The sequence below is a fragment of the Salmo trutta genome, chromosome 20 (genome assembly GCF_901001165.1).
Source record: "Salmo trutta chromosome 20, fSalTru1.1, whole genome shotgun sequence".
NCBI classification, from domain to species: Eukaryota; Metazoa; Chordata; class Actinopteri; order Salmoniformes; family Salmonidae; genus Salmo; species Salmo trutta.
In genome coordinates this window covers 15,295,384-15,319,975 of record NC_042976.1, presented here as the reverse complement: position 1 = coordinate 15,319,975, position 24,592 = coordinate 15,295,384, and the positions used below count along the sequence as shown (strand labels likewise).

The window sequence follows — 24,592 nt, the reverse complement described above, 5'->3', positions numbered from 1 at the left end:
CACAGAGCAGAGGGCCTGGTTAGATAGACAGTATACATGTCACATCCTATCGTCACACATTATTGGGCAGCAAGGTACACTATCAGACACAATTGGGCTGCCTCCCAGCACAGCAGGGAATAGGCATGGGAACTTCATTTCCCAATATGCACCTCTTTCACACCCCTCTCTGGAGTGACATAACAAGGTAATGACTGGCACAGTATTGATCAGTGAGTAATTATCACGATAGACTTGCAATGCATTGATTAGGAAAGACTATGCAACTATTGTGACCTCTAAGAAATAGAAAATTAAACTAATTTGATCCTCTATTGCCCTTCCTACCACGATATACAATTGTTCTTGTTCCAGAAAGCACACCAGATAAACCCTGGCATTATGTGGCTGAGTGATGAGGAGAAACTGAATAGTTTTTTTGTCCATTGTGTATTTCCGTTTACGGAATATTTATATAAAGCCTGGAATAAAAGAAAAAGTGCTACCTATAATGAAATTGTAAAAAACAATGTTTAGCTTCTATGTGGTAAATGGCAGGTGTGTATATAGATTGTGTATAGGCTTGTCTCCCATATGAATCTTCTATGTGGTAAATGGCACGTGTGTATATAGATTGTGTATAGGCTTGTCTCCCATATGAATCTTCTATGTGGTAAATGGCAGGTGTGTATATAGATTGTGTATAGGCTTGTCTCCCATATGAATCTTCTATGTGGTAAATGGCACGTGTGTATATAGATTGTGTATAGGCTTGTCTCCCATATGAATCTTCTATGTGGTAAATGGCACGTGTGTATATAGATTGTGTATAGGCTTGTCTCCCATATGAATCTTCTATGTGGTAAATGGTAGGTGTGTATATAGATTGTGTATAGGCTTGTCTCCCATATGAATCTTCTATGTGGTAAATGGTAGGTGTGTATATAGATTGTGTATAGGCTTGTCTCCCATATGAATCTTCTCTTTGTGCAAGACTGGGTTCAAATGCCTTCTTATTTCTTTTTTTCTGTATTTATTTATCTGTATATGTTATGTATACATGCATGTATGTACAGTTGAAATCGGAAGTTTACATACACTTAGGTTGGTGTCATTAAAACTTGTTTTTCAACCACTCCACAAATTTCTTGCTAACAAACTATAGTTTTGGCAAGTCGGTTAGGACATCTACTTTGTGCATGACACAAGTAATTGTTCCAACAATTGTTTACAGACAGGTTATTTCACTTATAATTCACTGTATCACAATTCCAGTGGGTCAGAAGTTTACATACACTAAGTTGATTGTGCCTTTAAACAGCTTGGAAAATTCCAGAAAATTATGTCATGGCTTTAGAAGCTTCTGATAGGCTAATTGATATCCTTTCAGTCAATTGGAGGTGTACCTGTGGATGAATTTCAAGGCCTACCTTCAAACTCAGTGCCTCTTTACTTGACATCATGGGAAAATCAAAAGAAATCAGCCAAGATGGTGGACCTCCACAAATCTGGTTCATCCTTGGGAGCAATTTCCAAACGCCTGAAGGTACCACGTTCATCTGTACAAACAATAGTATGCAAGTATAAACACCATGGGACCATGCAGCCGTCACACCGCTCAGGAAGGAGACGTGTTCTGTCTCCTGGAGATGAACGTACTTTGGTGCGAAAAGTGCTAATCAATCCCAGAACAACAGCAAAGGACACTGTGAAGATGCTGGAGAAAACAGGTACAACATAATCTATATCCACAGTAAAATGAGTCCTATATCGACATAACCTGAAAGGCCACTCAGCGAGAATGAAGCCACTGCTCCAAAACCACCATAAAAAAGCCAGACTACGGTTTGCAACTGCACATGGGGACAAAGATCGTAGTTTCTGGAGAAATGTTCTCTAGTCTGATGAAACAAACATTGAACTGTATGGCCATAATGACCATCGTTATGTTTGGAGGAAAAAGGGTGTCGCTTGCAAGCCGAAGAACACCATCCCAACCGTGAAGCACGTTCTGCCTGACACTGTGGTCGGTCTCAGTGAATGTACACACGCACACACACACTTTGTGGGGACACACAATTCAGTCCAATTCAAAATCCTTTTTTCCCTATCCCGTATCCTAAAGAAGCCACTGCTCCAAAACCACCATAAAAAAGCCAGACTACGGTTTGCAACTGCACATGGGGACAAAGATCGTAGTTTCTGGAGAAACGTTCTCTAGTCTGATGAAACAAACATTTAACTGTTTGGCCATAATGACCATCGTAATGTTTGGAGGAAAAAGGGGGAGGCTTGCAAGCCGAAGAACACCATCCCAACCGTGAAGCACGGGGGTGGCAGCATCATGTTGTGGGGGTGCTTTGCTGCAGGAGGGACTGATGCACTTCACAAAATAGATGGCATCATGAGGGAGGAAAATTACATGGATATATTGAAGCAACATCTCAAGACATCAGTCAGGAAGTTCAAGCTTGGTCACAAATGGGTCTTCCAAATGGACAATGACCCCAAGCATACTTCCAAAGTTGTGGCAAAATGGCTTAAGGACAACAAAGTCAAGGTATTGGAGTGGCCATCACAAAGCCCTGACCTCAATCCTATAGAACATTTGTGGCCAGAACTGAAAAAGTGTGTGCGAGCAAGGAGGCCTACAAACCGGACTCAGTTACACCAGCTCTGTCAGGAGGAATGGGCCAAAATTCACCCAATTTATTGTTGGAAGCATGTGGAAGGCTACCTGAAACGTTTGACCCAAGTTAAACAATTTAAAAGCAATGCTACCAAATACTAATTGAGTGTATGTAAACTCCTGACCCACTGGGAATGTGATGAAAGAAATAAAAGCTGAAATAAATCATTCTCTGTACTGTTTTTCTGACATTTCACATTCTTAAAATAAAGTGGTGATTCTAACTGACTTAAGACAGGGAATTTTTACTAGGATTAAATGTCAGGAATTGTGAAAAACTGAGTTAAAATGTATTTGGATAAGGTGTATGTAACCTTCCGACTTCAACTGTATGTGTGTATGTGTATATATACAGTGTGTATGTATGTATATTATTTTACTGCTCTAGGGATGTAGTTATTGTTTGGATAACCTTATTTACCATTATGTAGTGATTTTTACCTTACATTTTTTCACTCTTTATGCGATGCGCAATGCAGAGAACACCAGAAGAAGAATTATGATTTAATTACAACAGTGAATTATTGTAATTTTTGTTTATGTGTCAATTAATCCCATAAGGGATGGGCCGCCAACTGGCGATTTGACACAGAAATAAAATGCAATTAATTAATTCATGTAAAGAACAGGGAAGCCTGCGACTCTGATGGATGTGTGTGTGTCTTTGCCTTACCGTCACAGGTGTGTGTGTTGCACAGCGCTTCCTCAGTGTGTAGGCCAATACAGATATCTCCTCCGTTGACAGGGCTGGGGTTGTTACAGGATCGGGTACGCTGATAGTGCCCTCCACCACAGGGTACCGAACACTGAGACCAGGACGACCAACAGGACCAGGCTCCACTCACTAGACGGGAAAACACGCACACACACACACACACACACACACACACACACACACACACACACACACACACACACACGCAAGCAAGGTCAGATACCTCTTTCATCACCAACTAGGCAAAAATTAAAATATGAAATGCTATCCTCTTTTAGCTGCAACAGACACATATAAAGTCTTCCTAGAAGACCAGATTGATCAGCCCATTAGAAAATGACTAAGACTCCTGCTGCCCATGGTCTCTATCCATGTCTGTGAGTAAAACTCATCAGAACAACTACCCTGTGCTGAAAACCCTTCTATAATGACTGTATTTAGTCTGTTGTCATTTCCTCACATATTGGCAGTTGCAGTCAGTCTTCCCTTCTGTATGAGAGTGTTTGAGCTGAGAAAGTGAGTGATGAGTGGAGAGAGGTGAGTGGAGCCGGGGTTGACCCGGACCCCTCGTCTCTCTGCTCTAGAAAACTCCATTTACTCCAGTGGATTAGACAGTAGGAACAGTGAAATGTGGCATGCCTGCTTTGGTTGCCTCAAACTGCTCTGACTGTCTGGCAACTGGGAGTGCATGGTGATGGGACTGGGAGGGACATTATGGGGAAAGAATAAAATAGAGAGAGTAAACAGAAGCCTTGAGGATGTATGATAACGGTAGATCAAACAGGACCAGGTCTCATTGTAGACATTTCTCTCTCTCTCTCTCTCTCTCTCTCTCTCTCTCTCTCTCTCTCTCTCCTCTCTCTCTCTCTCTCTCTCTCTCTCTCTCTCTCTCTCTCTCTCTCTCTCTCTCTCTCTCTCTCTCTCTCTCTCTCTCTCTCTCTCTCTCTCCTCTCTCTCTCTCTCTCTCTCCTCTCTCTCTCTCTCTCTCTCTCTCTCTCTCTCTCTCTCTCTCTCTCTCTCTCTCTCTCTCTCTCTCTCTCTCTCTCTCTCTCTCTCTCTCTCTCTCTCTCTCTCTCTCTCTCTCTCTCTCTCTCTCTCTCTCTCTCTCTCTCTCTCTCTCTCTCTCTCTCTCTCTCTCTCTCTCTCTCTCTCTCTCTCTCTCTCTCTCTCTCTCTCTCTCTCTCTCTGGTACCCCCACTCCCAAAGCGGGGTGGCAGCGTAGCCTAGTGGTTAGAGCCTCCCTCCTGAGATGTGTGCAAACCTGGTGACCAACTACAAGAAACGTCTGACCTCTGTGATTGCCAACAAGGGTTTTGGCACCAAGTACTAAGTCATGTTTTGCAGAGGGGTCAAATACTTATTTCCATCATTAAAATGCAAATCAATTTATAACATTTTTGACATGCGTTTTTCTGGATTTTTTTGTTGTTATTCTGTTTCTCACTATTCATATAAACCTACCATTAAAATTATAGACTGATCATTTCTTTGTAAGTGGGCAAACGTACAAAATCAGCAGGGGATCAAATACTTTTTTCCCCCACTGTACAACTTTCAGAGGCACAGAGAGATGGCAGGCTGATTCATGGTACATCATGCAGTGACCAGTCATAAAATATACACTCAGTGATTCACCAAACATAAAACATTCATACAGTCAGTCTGTCCACATTCCATTTACATGAGTGTTAAGAGCAGAGCTGGATTGAGCTGAGACGAGGTGCAGTTACCTCCAGTTAAAGCAGGCCAACTACATGATTATGGTGATGATGAGGTGCTTTAGTTCAAACACTGTACTGACTCAGCTACTGAAACAAAGGACTCGTCTTAGTAGGGTTATGCTCCACTGCCATGCTAGCCATTAGCTAAGTAATGATTCCCTCTGCATTACTTTAGAGGACTGGCATTAGCATTAGCATACATGTCTCTCCCCTGGTGCTGTGTGTTAAATTGTGTATTATGCCAACCACAACTGGAGATAATTGGTATGTAGTTAGGGGAGCAGTGTGTGCATGCGTGTGTGTGTGCGTGCGTGTATACCTGCCAGACTGAAGACCGTCCCAATAGGCAACAGTGTATAACAGTGTGTTTGTGGATGTGTGGATGTGTGTTCTTTCCCCTTTACCTGGGCAGGCCTTAGAGTTGCAGTCTTGGTACTCTACGGGCGAACCCCTGCAGGCTGGGGGGGCAACCTTGCCCTCTGGCGTGGCACAGGTGCGCTTGCGGGTACGGTACCCTTTAGCACAGTCCTGGGAGCAGGTGGACCACGTCTCCCATGACGACCAGCCGGAGCCCGCCACTCGTACCACAGGGGTCCTAAGGAGGTCCTCCACCAGAGCTATAGGAAAGGGTTAATACACAGGTTACTGGTCTACTCAATACACTTGATCACCTCTACTTCTACATTACACTGGTCATAGAGCACTACGGTAGCAGTGTATGTTATAATATGTCTATGGAATAGCTCACACATACAGGGGACAGATTACTGAGACCAGGCCAGGGGACCAATTGCTGTCCTTCTGCTGTCCTTCTGACCCCCTGTCCTCCTGTCCTACAGTCCTCCTGTCCTCTTGTCCCCCTGTTCTCTTGTCCCCCTGTTCTCCTGTTCCCCAATACACGTCACTTCCTGTTGAACGCGGAACGATGAAGAGCTAGGTTTTATTTGTTTGGAAAGTTTGCTGTTTGAAAGTGTATTGGAAAGTTATTCGTAGCTACCTAGCTTCTTAGTTTGGATCCCGCGATGCAGTTTGCGTCAGTTGCTGGGACTGTTTGTCTCTTTCCAGTGATCCTGCCGACCAAGGACTGGTCTGAGGAGCTATTTGGCGTTGCAGCTAGCCTAGCTGCTAGCTAGCTGATTATCAAGCTAGTGAGGTTTTCTTGAATGCAGCCCGCGATGCGGTTAGCCATTGTAGCTGGGACCGTGGATTGTCCCGGGTTTGTGGCTGTCTAAATCCCTGCTGTTTGTTGTGTTCAATCTTCCCTGTGACCTGCCCTGTCTGGAACTGCGAGGAGTAACAGCGTAACCTACGTTGCTAGCTACTATGACAAAGACCAAAGCCAGCGGGAGCACCGTTGAGGAAAGTGGTGTCTCTCCATCACACGTGAAGGATCTTTTAAAAAACAAAAAGAAACCTACAAGCAGTTGTTACAACAAGAAAATAGCTTCAACTGTTTTGTCCAAATACTCGTGGATTCTACTAATAAAAGAATGGACAACCTGACCAGAGAGGTCCAGGACCTGAAGAACAGTTTGCAGTTCTCCCAGGGTCAGCTCGATGAGTTGAAACGTTCTTATTGTGGGAGATGTACTGTTAGATTTCAGTGCAGCCTTTGATATTATTGACCATAACCTATTGTTGAAAAAACGTATGTGCTAAGGCTTTTCAACCTCTGCCATATTGTGGATTCAGAGCTATCTAATAGAACTCGGAAGGTTTTCTTTAATGGAAGCTTCTCTAATGTCAACAATGTAAAGTGTGGTGTACCGCAGGGCAGCTTTCCAGGCCCTCTACACTTTTCCAGTTTTACCAATGACCTGCCACTGGCATTAAACAAAGCATGTGTGTCCATGTATACTGATAATTCAACTATATCCGCATCAGCAACCACAGCTAATGAAGTCACTGAAACCCTTAACAAAGAGTTGCAGTCAGTTTCGGAATGGGTGGCCAGTATTAAACTGGTCCTGAACATCTCTAAAACTAAGAGCATTGTATTTGGTACTAATCATTCCTTAAGTTCTAGACCTCAGCTGAATCTGGTAATGAATGGTGTGGCTGTTGAACAAGTTGAGCAGACTAAATTACTTGGCATTACTTTAGATTGTAAACTGTCATGGTCAAAACATATAGATTCAATGGTTGTAAAGATGGGGAAAGTTCTAGCCGAAATAAAGAGATGCTCTGCTTTTTTGACACCACACTCCAAAAAGCAAGTTCTACAGGCTCTAGTTTTGTCTAATCGTGTGATCCAGTGCTGCAAGGAAAGACCTAGTTAAGCTACAGCTGGTCCAGAACAGAGTGGAAAGTCTTGCTCTTAATTGTACTCAGAGGGCAGATATAAATACTATGCATGCCAGTCTCTCTTGGCTAAGAGTTGAGGAGATACTGACTGCACCACTTCTTTTTATCAGAAACATTAATGTGTTTAAAATCCCAAATTGTTTGCAGTCAACTTCCACACAGCTCTGACACACACACTTATCCCACCAGACATGCCACCAGGGGTCTTTTCACAGTCCCCAAATCCAGAACAAATTCAAGAAAATGTACAGTATTATATAGAGCCCTTATTGCATGGAACTTCCTTCCATCTCATATTGCTCAAATAAACAACAAAACTGGTTTAAAAAAACAGATAAAGCAACACCTCACGGCACAACGCCTCTCCCCTATTTGACCTAGACAGTTTTTGATCTCAGTATGCATTGATATATAGGCTACATGTGCCTTTTAAAAAAATGCCTGTAGTTCTGTCTTTGAGCTGGCATTAAGTCCGAGTGGTTAAGTTTAGGGCTAAGGTATGGGGAAGGCTTAAAACCAAATAATAAAAAATTATGCGCTATTACCTTCAAGTATCATCAGTATTATTAGTATTCTCACGGCTTGCTAGAGAATTGTGAATTGCCGTAGCACATTGGTGTAAGCAACGTGCTCTGGCTCTGAGCATCACGAGTCCGTGCCCAATGCTGGGCAAAACATTTTTTTTTTAAATTGGTGAGCGTAGAGGAAGGCATATATTGATGTTCTCGAGACCTTTTCAAACATCTGAAATCGCTATATATTTCTAGTGATCAGTCTGATCACCCAGGGGGAGATACAGTGTGGTGAATGGGTCAGGGCAGTTTTACCCACACAATGCTTAGAGAATAGCCAGAGAATAATGATTGGTGTTGGACAGGTGCATCCTTTTCATCCATGCCTCACTTGGTGTAAAGCCACACCAATGAGTTAGCTAGCAACACCAAAAGCCGCTATGATTGACAAGCACTCACTGTCAGTCTCGCAGGTGGCCATGCCGTCATTGGGGCAGAAGCGGGTCTCTACTTTGCGTCGTCCAATCTGCAGCTCGTGGGGGTCTGCCAGCTGGGCGCGGCACATGTAGCGCATCCTCTGCTCTTGGCGTGCTCCGCCCAGCGTCACGTTGACAGGCATCCACGGGGTCCAAGGGGTGTTCCTCTTCACCTCTGGACACGACTCCAGGTTACATGCCTTGTATTCCTGGAAAGGGGGGAGAGGTAGAGGAGGCGGGGGAAAGGGAGAGACAGAGACAGAGAGAAAGAGAGGTAATTATTATAAAATATATTTTTTTCTACATTTTTTACTGAGAGTTATTTGGCTGCTTCATAACACTTTAATTGGACTCATAATGAAAGTAATTAAATCCTCAGTGTAGAGCATGTTTGAGAGTCCACTGTGGGAAGCCCAACTTGACTGAGAGGAGGGGGAGAGGAGGGAAAGCATTTCAGCTCAAACTGAGTTTCAGTCAACTGAAACCAGTCAAAACTGAACTGAACCGTAACTTCACACATCCCACGGAGAGAAAGGAGTCTTGTATGAAAGGGAAGGTAAGTATGGCATGGATTTGTTCAAGCCTGTGTGTCTGTGCAAGTGTGTGTGTCACATACCAATGCGCAGCCTGGGCAGCTGTTCCCGTTCTCACAGCTTCTGACCCTGGAGTGGACCCCTCCTCCACAATCTGCACTGCACTTAGCCCAGGCACCCCATAGGGACCAGAAGATAGGCTGGGGACACGATACACCCTCGTTACAGAACCTAGAAGAAGTGGAGAGGAGAGGAACTTTATTGTACATTTTGTGAGAAATTGACATTTGTATTCTGCCTCACATGAGAGGCACTGGCATGTGTAAGAAGGCTGACATTTACCTAAGACTGTCATCCCCAAAAGATACTGAGGACAGATACTGTTACTGAAAAGTGCACATCATGTCTCATAAATGAATCATAAAGGTCATTCCTTCATAAACGGCAACCATAAATGTTTGAGAGTTTTTCTCTTTTGAGTCAAACAAACACTGTTGAATTATTTGTAAAAAAAAAGACATTTGATAAAAGTATGACAAAACCAAAGTTTCTTCACATAGCTCTCTCTCAAATAGACCTTCCATCTCCTCTCACCTCTCGTCCCTGACCGGGCCCACACACACACGTCCCCCATGTCGGGGCGAGGGGTTGTTGCAGGAGCGCTGGCGCATCTCAAACCCTGTTCCACAGGTGGTGCTGCACTGTCCCCATGACGACCATGGTGTCCATCCTCCGTTTCTGTGGCAACAGAAATGTGATGTTATTAAAGAAGGTTTAAAGAATCACAAACATGCCAATACGCCATTTCAGCTTCCTTCAAGCACTCAACATACTTATGATCATGGCCATAATTTGTTATTATGAGAGGGACGAGAAACCACTTGCTCAGGAGCTAAATGTGACCACAGAAACACATTCCTTTGCTCCAGGAGTGCCACACCACTATGGCTGACCCTGTAAAACAACACGTTTCACTGCACCTATCTGGTGTATGCGACTTCTGGCTAAAACACAATTCAATTTCCCCACCCTGGGTTTAATCTGGCATAGGTATGAAAGGAGCTCCGCCACACACACACAACTCCGGCAATTTGTATATGAGCAGTTCTCTCACAGTAATGATAATTGGACCTGGGTTTAATCTGGCATAGCTATGAAAGGAGCTCCCCCCCCATCCCCCCCCCCCCCCCCCCCACACACACACACACACACACACACACACACACACACACACACACACCTGCACATGAAGGAGCCAGCACTTTGTATCTGAGAGCTGTTCTCTCACAGTAATGGTGATTGACCAATTTCCTTAGACACAGACGGTACAAGACCTCTGAGGGGAAACTTGGATGTCACCTACATTATTTAATCAAAACCCTGTTTTGTAGACATACCTCTTATCCTGTCAGAATGCTAATTCTGTCACAGCCTGAGTACAATGCTGCATGTCTGAGGATGCATCTGAAATGGGACCCTATTCTCCATAGTGCACTGCTTTTGACCAGAGCAGATGTCCAATATCCACACTAGCATTCTAAGCATACTGCTTAGAATGCATGCCCAATACATTGCTTCATACTATGTAGTATGCTAGTATGGACAGAGGGACTAAGTAGTGCACTATATAGGGAATTGGGTGCCATTTGGGACACACAGTGAGTAAGATAGGTGGTTGGTGGTTCTACATACCTGGAGCAGTTGGAGACTTCGATGGTGGACCCCTCACAGTTCCTCCCACCACAGCGAGCAGAGGGATTGTCACACGCCCTGGAGCGACACAGACAGGAGCTGGTGCCGTCGCCATCGTCATTGCTGCATGGTTGCCACGACGTCCAGGGTCCAAAGCCGCCATTGGTGGTCTGGTTCCTCAGCTAAAAAGCCAGACAGGGAAGAGAGAGACTAGAGTGTCAGGGACTGGAACGGACAGGATGCCATCATTAATCATGTGGTACTGTATGACAACAACCAGGAAAGACCCTTGAGGTTAAAAAACTATTTTGCGAGAGCGGCCTGGACAAACTGTAACAATGGCACACCAGGACCAGGGTCCCTGAGGAGAGTTGATATAGCACAAAAGTGTCAGACTACTGTAGGGCCAGTCCCCAGGAGAGACCAGACAGAGAGGAGGTATTCCAGGGTGTCAGCCAGCCGTGTTGCCATGTGGCAGGCAGTCCCATGTGGTTATGGGGGATTGTGTACCAGTGACAACAGATGCAATGAGGAGCGAGGTGGGAGAGGGAATCTGTGGGTCCCTGTTGGCTCTTACCGGACACACAGTGATGTTCTGACTCCACTGGCTCATGTTGGAGCTGTCCTCTAGAGTGGTGCAGCGTCTCTGCTTTCTGTCCCAGCCACAGTAGGGGTCCCGTGCCTCCAGGCATAGCCTACAGGGGGCAGGAGAAAGGAGGAGGGGAGAGGGACAGGAAGAGGTAGGGAGAGAGGGAGAGGCACATAGAGAAGGACTAGTATAGTATTATAGCTACTATTCTTATTGTTGTTGTTGCTGTTATTTTCATAATTGTTATGTGTATCACTTCGCTTTGGCAACATTGACCATGTCATTCTTACCAAGCATATACTGTAATCGAAAACTGTAAATGATATGGTAATTTAGGTATTATCAACAGTAAAGTACTGTTTACTGCAGCATCGTGTAAATGCATTGTGGGAAAATGTTATGGACAGGGCAAATCATTGCTGTATTTTGAATGGTACTGTAATTCCACCCCACAGAATACAGTACCGTACTGTATCATTGGTTCGCCAAAAACCCTTTGACCTCTAGTGGGTGCATGGTTGTGTTGTTTCTGGCTCATTAACATATTTTGAGGTGTGCCTTGTAATAGGCTGTATTTGTTGGACCCGTGAGTGAGAATGCTGTATCAATTTAAATTGTATGTGATTATACTGCACCATCATTTCAAATAGAGGACAGATTGGAGTAGCACCAAGTCTTAAACATCTTCCCCTCCCCAACACAAAGACACAAACACACTGTGAACCACTCCACCAGACCAACCATGACTAACTAATTGATGGACTGATGTTACCTGTGTGATTTTTTATTGAATGAATTTGTTTGTATTTCTCTTGATGCTATTAGCTTATCCCTCGTGTTGTCTTAAGGGTCAAACATGACCCGCCACTACGTTTAACAGCAGAGAAAACCCCCTAATTTATATTTTTTCAACTTGAAATTGTATGACTTTTCCTAGAGTGACCCCAACATTAGAAAAAGATAAACATCGCCTTTGTTCATATTTCCATGAAAGCTGTACACCACCAAGGTACAAAGATTGTCATAGGGTCATCTTTCACCCGGCAGTTATAAAATAATTTTTACACACAAGCACACACGCACGCACGCACGCACACACACACACACCCAAACACACACACACACACACACACACACACACACACACACACACACACACACACACACACACACACACACACACACACACACACACACACACACACACACACACACACACACACACACAGAAATTGAGATTATGTGTGCTACTGATTGAACTCAGCCAGCAGCTCCTGAAGAGGAAGATCACCATGGTTGGCAGTTAGAAAGAACAAGCCTGAGCTCCCCCCTGCACTACTCGCACCAAGGGGGAGAGAAGCCTTCTTGTCAAGGTTTGCCTTCACCCCCACCACCACTCTAGTTTCTTACCTCCCAAAGAGGAACAAGAATGTGGTCCTCCTGGGCACACTGCCCAAAACGGCTGAGATCAGTGATCCCAGCCATCATCCTGGGCTACAACCACAACAAAGGAGGCGTGGACAACCTGGACAAGGTGTTTGGAACTTACAGCTGCAGGAGGATGACTGCCCGCAGGCCCCTGGTCATCTTCCATAACATCATTGATGTGTCCTCATACAATGCCTTCGTGAAATGGAACAAGATCAACCCTACCTGGATGCCTGATACGTGGAACAAGAGGAGGGTGTTCCTGGAGTAGCTGGGAAAGGCCCTTGTAACCCCATACATTCAAAGAAGGGAGCGCCTCCCCCTCACAGCAGCCTCTGCAGCGCTTGTGAAAGCTGTTCAGGGGGCTGAATCTTGTCCTGATCCACCTGAGGCTGCAGCTGGGGCAGGCAAGAGGAGGAGATGCTAATTCTGCCCCCCAAAGAAGGACTGTAAAACAAATACTATGTGCTGCACATGTGAGAAATACATCTGCAAAGTCCATGCACACACACTTGTATACTGTCCTACATGTGCTAATTAGAGTTGATTGATTTATGTTCTTCACGTTTTTGTTTTGTATCTATTATCTCATTTTATTCTTATTTATTGTTGCTGTTTATACACCTTGTGGGTGGGGGCAATGGTTCAAAAAATGGTAGAAGACTAGTACTTGGTAGTTGAATTCCTCATTGTACATTATATAAGAATATATCATTATGTTGCCAATAAAGTTCAAGACTGTTATTGTTTCCCTTCAATAAAATGCATTCAAAACTACTTTCTGCACATTTCTGCTACTTTCTTAGGCTATACAAGTGCTATCTCTGGCTAGAAATGTATGTTTACACCTATGCAGTACCTTTAGCAATAATAATAATAAACCTCTACTTTAGTAAAGAAAACAATTATGACAGGTGGGTTGTAATAAAAACGAGTGGTGTCAACTGATTAAATGCAGTCTTTCTGCATTGTGAAGGGGGAAAACCCAGATATTCACAAAGTTTGTGATGAATGACAGGTTGTTTCTTCATGCAAAATAGATTTGGCGTTTAAAATTCAATTAAGCTGCTTTATTTTAGGGGTTTAGTGAATGGGAGTATATAGAATGTTAAGACTACACAAGGTTTAAGTTGAATTGATTAACTTTTGTTTGATTGTTTATTATTTAGAATTGTAACTAAATTGATTAAACATTTTTATTATAAAATCCTTTTTGGAAAAAACGAATAAGTTGACCTTAAATGTTTGAGTATTTTGCCATCTCCTTTTGGTCGGGTTTTCCCTGTATTTGCTGCCAGTTAGGAAGCCTTTAAGACTCTACAAATGCAATTGATATAAATCATCAAAAATGTGTAAACACTTTATCGAGCAGCCAACATGCTTACACCAATCACTTGTAATTACAGTAAAATACTGTGAAATACAAAACCCTCCCCTAAATGAATTTCATGAATTCATCCATTCATTCCTTCACAGTACCTGCTGATTACAGAGTACCAGCTTTGATACCGTATTTATATTACAGAATGTGTACTGTAATATGAAATACAACATGTTTGTAGCCACTGAGTTGCCTGTAAGCTACTGTCAAATTCACAGTATCCCTTTTACAGTGTATCAAATTTGAGAGAGACAGAGAGAGTCAGTCAAAGCAGTAAACACAAGCAGAGAGCCCCCCTAGAGCTAAGACTACTGCTAACAGACCAGACCACACAATGGCTGGTCATTAAACCATGTACAAATAAACTCACACTCCCTCCAGACACACAGCTCGCACCCCTGTGATTCTAACAGAGCATCTGACTAGAGGTAAACCTCCCCTGCCTCCTTCCTTCCCCCTCCCAACACCCCTCCCCCCTCACTCAGAACACCACACAGGATCCAAACAGTGATTAAATATGTTGTAAGCTCCCAGTAAAACAGGGGCTTAATGAGGGGTAATTAATTCTAAACCCATTAATGATGAAATTAAGCTGTGAGAGACAGAGAGAGATAGAGAGACAGAGAGTGGGAGAGAGAGCTGGAGAGAGAGAAGAGAGAGCGACAGAGAGAGAGAGAGACAGAGAGCGAGATCTTACACTCTTAGATGATAATGTTATTTTTGAACACATCTATGTGTCTAGTTAGATCTGACACATGCTGCATTACTTTAAACACAATCACTGTTTTGATACAACATCATTTGTGTAAAAGTTTCAACACATTTGGAGTCAATTCCTGCAATTAAAAGTGAAGTGAAGTGACAACTGACAGCCTGGAGTGAGCCTCAGCCAGTCAGCAGGAGGAATATGAAACAAGAAACAAGGTAAATGTACTCTTTATCTGAATGAGCTGACCATTTGAGGCTAATGCGGAGAGGACATAGCAACATTTTATTCCTGATTTATTCTTTCAGACAAGTTTTCAAGAAGTAAGGCTAAATAGGCACATTTTACCATAATCATTCTCATTATCATATTTCCCAGCATGCTGTACTGTAGGTAGATTTTTTTGTGGGGAAGGGTAGTTTCTGTGTCTTTGCATGTACATTGATTGATATGCCACACAAAGATAAATAACATCAATTTTTCTAAACTAACCCAATCAGTTAGTTAATTTTTTTCTTCACCCATTACTGAAATGGTTGTTCCAGTTTAAATGGCTTAGGTAGTCTCCTCAGACTTTTTCTAAGATAGGGTCAAAGGAGTGGATTGGAGTAGTGGGTTTTTAATGAGTGTAGGGCTAGTTGGAAGTGTGTTTTTGTATTTTCCATTTTGAATCACAAAGTATAATGGATTTCTATTGTAGTCCAGTTGGGGGTGGTAATGCAACATACTAAACCCTGGCAGTCATTCTGAATGCAGGTTGCGTGAATAAAAATTCAAATTGTTGGAGTGGCAGGTAGCCTAGTGGTTAGAGCGTTGGACTAGTAACCGAAAGGTTGCAAGATTGAATCCCTGAGCTAACAAGGTAAAAATATGTTGTTCTGCCCCTGAACAAGGCAGTTAACCCACTGATCCTATGCCGTCATTGAAAATAAGAATTCGTTCTTAACTGACTTGCCTAGTTAAATAAAAATATCTGAGCACTGGTGGGATTCCAACATCACTTTGCAAGCCAGCACAATGTGACTTGCAGGTAGGATGCAACATTCTGGTGACTTTTCCAGAAATCCCAGTTGGGAACTTCTTGGAAAATGGAAGGGAATAAGCAGGAATTCTGGAATCTTCCAACTAAGATTCAATCAACTCTCGATGGTGCAGAAGAACAACTTTTTGAGAACCCATGCCAAATCTTTGCAGTCTCCTGAGGGGGAATAGGGATTGTCGTGCCCCTCTTCACAACTGTCTTAGTGTGTTTGGATCAGGATAGTTTCTTACTGATGTGGAGCTCTCGACTCCACAACAGTCACGTTCTGACCAGTAAAGGGGTTATTTGTTATTGTAGTTTGGTCAGGATGTGGCAGGGGGTGTTTGTTTTATGTGGTTTGGGGTTTGTTGGGTTATGTTATTATGTAAGAGGGGGGTGTTTGTTTAGAGTGTTTCGGGGTTTGTTGGGCTATGTTATTATGTAAGAGGGGGGTGTTTGTTTAGAGTGTTTCGGGGTTTGTTGGGCTATGTGTTATGTAGAGGGGTGTTTGTTTAGAGTGTTCCGGGGTTATGTTCTAGGTTAGTGTATTTCTATGTTAGATCTAGGTTGTTTAGTTCTATGTTTAGTTAATTGGGATTGGCCTTCAATTGGAAGCAGCTGTTCCTCGTTGCCTCTGATTGAAGGTCCTATGTATAGGGGTGTGTTTGTATGGGAATTGTGGGTAGTTGTCCCCTTGTTTAGTGTCTGAGCACATGACATGACTGTTAGTGTCGTTCGTATACGTGTTCTGTTTGTTTTTCCCTTCTTTTAACCAATTAAAGAAGATGAGTATACACGTTCCCGTGGCACCTTGGTCCAATCATTACGACACGCGTTACAACAGCCCGTCAATGTGAATGAGGGCATGCTCAGCCCGCTTTTTCCTGTAGTCATTGATCAGCTCCTTTGTCTTGCTCACATTAAGGGAGAGATTGTTGTCCTGGCACCCCACTGTCATGGGTGGTAACTCTACAATTCACTCAACAAGACAAGGCACACTGGGAAATTATATTGGAGGCATGGCTTAGTGGGGACGTGGCTTTCAGGTAGTTATTTTTGGCCATCCTGATTGGGAGTGATGTAACAGTTTAACTGTCTATATTCGAGGTAGATTTTTGCCTTTAACAAGGTAAAAATGGCTACCATAGCCAACAAGAGTCTGATCTCAGGTACAAAATTGTCAGAGTAGTTTTCCCTGGACTGTGTATCTAACTAGTACTAACATGTTTGAAATCTTTCAAGAAGGATATTTTGCATGTATAGAACTTGTTTTATATAAGATTTTGTATATGGAGCAATAAATTAATGTAATAAATGGTTTATTTTTTTTTACACGTCTTCCCCAGTCATTTACAGAATTTTAAAGATGCTTTAAGTGGAATACAACACAATATGTGGAATAAAACATTTAACACATCCGTGTGTCTAGTTAGGAATGACATGTTACTTTTAACAATCACTGTTTATAAAAATCTACACAAATCATGTGTTAAATGTGCCAACATGGTGATTGTCTTAGAAACAACACATGTTGTGTTACTTTTAACTAGACACACAGATGTGTTTGAAAATATCACATATTTTCTAAGAGTGTAGAGGAACAGGAACAGAGGGAATGTGTTGACCACTTGTTGTAATCAGCTCACCAACCCTTACTGCCTCCAATCAACACTTACCGACCGACACCCAAGACCTGGGTTCAGTAGTATTGGAAATCATTTGAAATACTTGATTGAGCTAACCTGTTGAAATATAACTAATAGAAAACTCCCAAAAAGCAAATCAAACGCTCAAAGTATTTAAAATATTTGAACTCAGGTCTGCTCAATACTGACTCCTTGTACAGCTTCCCTTCAGCCCCCTTAGCTAGCAGGGAGAAAGAAAGGGCATTGTGTTCTGGGCACTGGCCTCTTGGTTCATTTGAATGGGGCCTCTGGTGTTTCAGCTAGGAGGTTAAGGCAACACTGTTGTGTTCATACAGAACACACAGCCAAGCCTAAGGCAAGTCCTACAGCCTGGTGAGGAAGGTGTTCTAGAACCTAGGGAGGCCATTGTCCCGAGCTGACATATTTTACCAGCCTGTATCAGAGACGACCTGACACAGAGCTAAAGGGAGAAGGGGGAAGGGATCCATGTTTGGAAGAGATCCATGTTGTTGCGGTGACCTCCATCAGACAGAAAAAGGAGACCCTACGCTATGCAATAGCTTTAAATGAGTGGTCAATGAGAGGGTGACGACTTGGCAAACATAACATGTTTGATTACTTGTAGCTGCCTTACCAAAAACTGTTAGTTTGCATTCTGTTTACCCAGACACATGTACAGACAGTCTAAATACACACTTAAGAAGCCGGGCGGTTGTGCATAATAATTAAGATCAAAGCAGATATCTTTCTGAGAGAAGAAGAATACATAAGGACGTGCATAGTAAGAACATGGTGCAGATCTGAGGTCCAACAATTACCCTCTGTTACAGGTGAGCCAGATGTCAGGCCCTTGGGGCACACATGCACCACCTTGGGTTAAATCACCCTTTCAGCTAAATCACTTTTGCTGAAAGTTTACCCCCGAGCTCATTAATTACAGTGGAGAAATGGCGCATGCGCACACGCACAGCGGCCGACGTATGGCCAGGCCAGCGACGAAAGCCAGCCATCCATGTAAGCTCTTAAGACTATGAAAATGCGGCAGCTTGGAAAGAATGCTGAGTTGGCGGTTTTTGACGAGCGCAGCGAGAGAGAGCGGGAGCGAAGGACGGTTTACCAGAGAAAAGACGAGAGGAGAGCCGTCCTGACGTACTAACACCACCACAGGGCATCCCAGCTGAACCATCTGCTCTCCTAACCCATGCCAGTTTACTGTAACACTCAGCCTCATAGGAAGCTCTTAGATAAAAGGCTTGGAGGTACTGGTGGGATTGAGATCACTTCTCTTTCTCTCTTTTTTGGTTTATTTTTTAATTTTATTTTTCAATTATTCAACAATAGAACAATACAATACAGCAAGTGTAAGTACTACAACAAAAGGTAATTCAACCCTCACCACCCCCCAAAATAAAAAAATATTAAAACAATGACAAATTACAAAATAAAAACGATAAATAAATAAAATTAGAATTGTAATAATACTAATAATGTCTAAATAAGACAAATTACAAGAGAGATCAACATAAAGCAATACAAACAGTACATTACAGCAAGACAATAGCTACATTGATCTACATCAACCCCAATGGAAGTGTTTCAATATAGTCCAGGAAGGGTTACCATATTTTCCCAAAGTAGTTGAATTTATTTCTTAAAGCATTGGTAATCTTCTCCATAGGAATACACATTCATTTCAGAGAGCCATCTTGTAATTGGGATAGGGGAATCTGATTTCCATGTCAATGCAACACATTTTCTTGCAGTGGCAAGGGCGATTTCTGTAAATTAGATTTTTAAGTTATTCCTCAAATTCACATTTGTGAAGTTACCCAGAAGGCATATTTCAGGATGAAGTGGGAAAGGGACCTCCATAATAAAGGCCAGGGTATCACAAACATCATGCCAGAAGGCTTGTAATTTAGTACACTGCCAACTGGAATGCAAAAAAGTGTCTTCTGTTGTTTCACATCTGTAACACATTTCTGATATTTCAGGGTGATATCTATGTAGCCTCTGAGGTGTCAGATAGAGTTGGTGGAGGAAGTTGTAATGTAGAAGTCTATATCTAGAGTTGATGGTCGCTGACACATTATTTTGTCATAGGTCCGACCATAGCCCCTCATCAATTGTAGTATTCAATTTGGATTCCCATCGCTCTCTTGACTTATGTACATCTGGTTTTGGGAATTGTTGCATTAGCAATGAGTACACTCTGGCTATAAATCTATATGGTTATCATGGAGTAGTTGTTCAATACTTGATAGGTTTGGTAAAGTCATATCTCTAAGGGTGCTTCTGAGAAAGTTTCTTAACTGTAAATAACAAAATAAATGATAATTGGATAACTGGAATTTCTCTTTCAGTTGCTCAAATGACATAAGTACCCATCTATATAACAATGTTCTAATTCATTATTCCCTTCTCGTGCCAATGTTGAAACATGTTGCTATCCAAGATCATTGGCAGGAGTCTGTTTTGCCACAGGGGTGTTTTGGGTGACAAGTCCTGTTTCAGACCAAATAACTTACGAATGTCATACCAAGATCTTACTAAGTTGATGGTACAGGGATTGCTTGTTTTTGTTGATATAGTCTTGGGGTTCCACTTGTAGATTATATTACTCCCAACCTCTTCATTAAGAGCAAACATTTCCATCTGAGTCCAAGAATGGGCTGGTTCAGTTTCTTATAAGAATGAAATTAATCTCATTTGCGCTGCCCAGTAATACATCTTGAAACTTGGTAGACAGAGACCTCCTAGACTATAATCCAATTTTAATTTGTCCAGGCTCACAGTTCGAGTTTTACGGTTCCATACAAATTGTCTTTGTAACGTCTGCTTCCAACTCACACTCTCAAACACATAGATCCCCTGAACGCAGCTCACTCTCCAGATCCCAATCACCTGAGTTCTGATCACCTGTTCACACACCTGTATGTCATTATCACACACTATTTAGTTTAATTCTTTGCACCCCATCATTGTGAGGTATTGTTTGTTTTGTGACACATTGCTCTTCGCAGCGCTGGGTTTCCCGTAATTTATTCCTCCTGCATAAATACTCAGTTTCCACAACTCTATGAGTTACCTGTGCAGTGGGCAGGAGTATAATGAGTAATCCCTATCTTGGGGGTGGAGCTGTCTCCATGTGTCTTTCAAATTTAAGTCTTTCATAAATGATAGAGTGGATTTGGCTGACTTAGTCAATGGTTGCTTTAGTTGAGGATCCAGAACAAAAATTAAAGTCGCCCCAAATAAGAGTGTTCTCTGAAATGTACTACCTTTAAGAATAATTTATCTTGAATAAAAATATGATCATCATAATTAGGTGCATATACATTAAGCAAGGTCCAATATTCAGAATACATTCTGCCATGGACCACTACGTAACGTCCCAGTGGATCAATAATTGTTTTCGTCACACAGAAGGGTAAATTCTTATTAATCAACACAGCTACTCCCCGTGTCTTTGTGTTATATGAAGAGGGAAAGACCTGTCCTACCCATGCCCTCTTTAACTTTTTATGTTCTGCCCCTGTTAGATGTGTTTCTTGTATAAACGCAACATCAGTCTTTAGCTTTTTCAAGTACATAATGACTTGTTTTCATTTAACAGGTCCGTTCAGTCCATTAACGTTTAATGATGTATGATTTACTATCTTAGCCATATTGTTCACTCAATACATGAATGCAAATGTCAGGAGTATGTCCAATAAGGGTGTCGGATATTCTATTGCTTATTTTTGGTGAGCCTGTGGTCAAATACATATTATAAAGCGAAGGTCTCTCACAAAACAGTACTGTAATATAAAGTAAACAAAACAAATAATTCCCCTCCTCCCCCCAGTGCTGTTCTTGAACGCGCCCAGCACAAATCCCACCTGTAGTGGCGCTACGCTCCCAGCGTTGCTATTCCTAAATTGAATTTCTAACATGAAGGCAAACGTGAACCTGGAGCTCGAGCCCAGTAAATTAACAAACAGAGAGAACTCTTTAGACTCCTTATATGATGCAAGTCAAAAAACAAAACCAATAACGGGTGTCCTGATCCCAACACACCTACCATGACAGGGAGCAAAATACTAATATAAGTCATCATGGCTTAGCCATATAAAAATGTCTAAAAAATCATATTGACGCCTCTGAGGACCATGCCTGTCCCAAATAACAACTTAAAAACAATGCCACTCTGGTAAAAACAAATAGTTTGTTTACATGCATATTGGGTTCTTACCTCATTAATCTGTCAGTAAACTATAGTATAATCCAGCAAAGCAGTCCTACCAGTTATGCAAGTAATAAGGCAGGCTAGTGGGACACAGCCCAGCTAGCAGCGAAATTAACTGGTCCGCTATCCAATCAACCATGTCCTGAGCTGGTCATCTGCAGTCCGCAGAGAAAAGTTGCAACTTCTTTGCATGTTTTCTCTCTCTGTTTTTCACAGACATGTACACACGCACGCACCAGTGTGGACATTAAATCTAGGATTTACAGTGCAGACTAGAGGGCAAGCTAAGGTGTTTAGCTCCGATCCCATCTGACCTTTCTCCAGCAGCATCAACGGCTGGCCGGCCAAAGTTCTCGGGCCCCTGTTTCTGACTACTCAACAATTTTATCAAACAGAGCAGGACGTTGTAAAAGTATATCAGGTGAGTATGCCAGCTACAGACAAGGCTCTGATGTACAGTAGGCCAACTACAGACAAGGCTCTGATGTACAGTAGGCCAGCTACAGACAAGGCTCTGACATACCATAGGCCAGTTACAGACAAGGCTCTGATGTACAGTAGGCCAGCTACAGACAATGCTCTGATGTACAGTAGGCCAGCTACCGACAATGCTCTGATGTACAGTAGGCCAGCTACAGACAAGGCTCTGATGTACCGTAGGCCAGCTACAGACAATGCTCTGATATACCGTAGGCCAGCTACAGACAATGCTTTGATGTACTGTAGGCCAGCTACAGACAAGGCTCTGATGTACCGTAGGCCAGCTACAGACAATGCTCTGATGTACCGTAGGCCAGCTACAGACAATGCTTTGATGTACTGTAGGCCAGCTACAGTAGGCCACTTGGAGCTGTTCCTAGTAAAGGATGATGTGGGAGCATCCAGGTACAGGTGGCAGAGTCTGCTGAGAGCTATGCAGGTTTTGTAGTGTGTGTGTGTGTGTGTGTGTGTGTGTGTGTGTGTGTGTGTGTGTGTGTGTGTGTGTGTGTGTGTGTGTGTGTGTGTGTGTGTGTGTGTATGACTGTACATGTCTGTTTTTTTTGCGAGAGAGCAAGGACTAAGAAAGGGAGAGCGAGAAATGAATATAATGACAAAAATAGAGGAGAGAGCTTCTGCATGATTTTGACACCAATACAAGACACCATACTGATATTCAATTCATCAGCCTCTTTTACCAGCGACACAGCACACTCAAAACAGCGTAGCCACAAAACATGGCCTGTTAAATTTTAAACAGAGCGAGCTGCAAAAATAAACCAACTTATAACACATGGCTTGGCTGGCAACAGACAGCATGTGATAAATCTCCAGCATTTGCCACGGGGCTTAATGGACATTTTAAAAAGGCTTGTGAGAGCTGTAAAATGTCTGTTCTTTACAAGGTCTTTTTACAGAACATCATAAAGACAACAGTCACCTTCCGTTTAACTGCATTATGTCCTCATTATTGTAAACAAGACAAGACACAGACAGGTGGTGTAAAAATTATGATTAGAATTAGAGTCATGTTGTTAGTCAATAGCCATGTTGGGGACATCTGGAATGCAAATTTACAGTAGATAGCTGTCCAGATGACTACACTACAGTACAGCATTCCTCTGAATCCTCTCTGATTGGGGAATTTGCGGTGTGTAATAAAGCAGTGTTAAATTAACACTGGAAGTGTGGACCTGTATAGACATTGAACAGTGTTGAATTAACACACTGCTTAGTATAAAACTCTATTTGCATATTTCCCACAGTGCGTTGCCTTTTGAGTGAATTGTAAAGTTGTCATCTATGACAGAATTTGTTAGTGACAGAGACATGCTAGTTGCATTCATCCATTTTCAAACCTATGCACTTCACCAAGTGATGTCCTAGGTGAATATGTTATCATTAAAATTGAATAATTTAACACAATACAATATGTATTTCATAAGGCCTTATTTTGGGGACATACAGTGCATACTGGGTTGCTTGGATGACCCAACTGCTGGGTTTCAGCATTGGGTCACTTAGTATCATTGTATTTTAACACAGTTTGCGTGTCTATATGGGTCCACACATTCAGTGTTAATTTAACACTCTCAGTAGCTATCTTTCCATCCAATTGGTGACAGATTTTCATGCAAATATTCTAGAATCTGCATAAAGAAAATATGCATATTTTCCACCAGTGGTGTGTTTCAACCAAACAAACTTGTGGTGGATAAAAAGAAGTGGATGATGACATAGTGCACACAAAATGTACTTTTTCGCTTAAGTTTTTGTGTACCAAATAAAAATCTAAAGTTCAATGTGTTTCCATCGCATTTTCAACTTTACTGATAGTTACAGTATATCACAAAAATAGTTTAGTTAAATAGCAAATGTGCCTACTATGGTCTTGGCATGTGCGCTCTAGCCAACAGCTCGCAGATGTGTGTGTAGGCTGTGCAGGTAGGCTATTCTACATGATGAGATTATTAGGGATAAGAGCGAGAATATTTCTGAAACGGCAGTCAAGCATCGATCATCATGTCTCCAGAATAAGACACTCGATATTTATTGGAAAAGAGCATCAAGATCACTGTACACATTTACCACCCTGTGAAGTTCATCATAAGTTATTTCATCTGTAGCCTAAGGTTTCCTGAGTCGTAGTGGGAGGAACACACACCCATATCATCGTGTGACCCCAAGTTAACTTCGTTATGATGGTTATTATATCAATAGTTACATATAAAGGCATTTCCACCGCCATTTCTTGTATTAAATTTTACCGACACAAAAAGATCCCACCATGTCAAACGTACAAATCATCTGTCGGCATTTACACAATTTTACCAAAACATTCACTTTCCATCACAGCTGTGGTGAGTTTGTTTTATACGGTATGACTTTACTTGCATAAAAACTGTGGATGGAAACGTGGTTATTTTTGATTTAACACTGGAGAACTTGCTGTGGAGCCTTGTTACCCCAGGAAATCTTTTTTCTTTTATCACATA

General features: G+C 42.3%; 1 protein-coding gene across 7 annotated transcripts in view; it reads right to left on the bottom strand.

The window, feature by feature from the left end:
* LOC115155608 (semaphorin-5B) overlaps positions 1–24,592 on the bottom strand; it is a 311,769-nt gene that overhangs the window by 10,672 nt on the left and 276,505 nt on the right. For all 7 annotated transcript variants that reach the window (XM_029702384.1, XM_029702388.1, XM_029702382.1 and 4 more), the window contains exons 13-19: positions 11,199–11,316; positions 10,622–10,803; positions 9,524–9,667; positions 9,013–9,160; positions 8,380–8,605; positions 5,509–5,721; positions 3,342–3,512 (exon numbers count right to left, since the gene is read on the bottom strand). In XM_029702384.1, the coding sequence (XP_029558244.1) occupies positions 3,342–3,512; positions 5,509–5,721; positions 8,380–8,605; positions 9,013–9,160; positions 9,524–9,667; positions 10,622–10,803; positions 11,199–11,316 (1,202 nt within the window). The remainder of the gene's footprint in view (positions 1–3,341; positions 3,513–5,508; positions 5,722–8,379; positions 8,606–9,012; positions 9,161–9,523; positions 9,668–10,621; positions 10,804–11,198; positions 11,317–24,592) is intronic.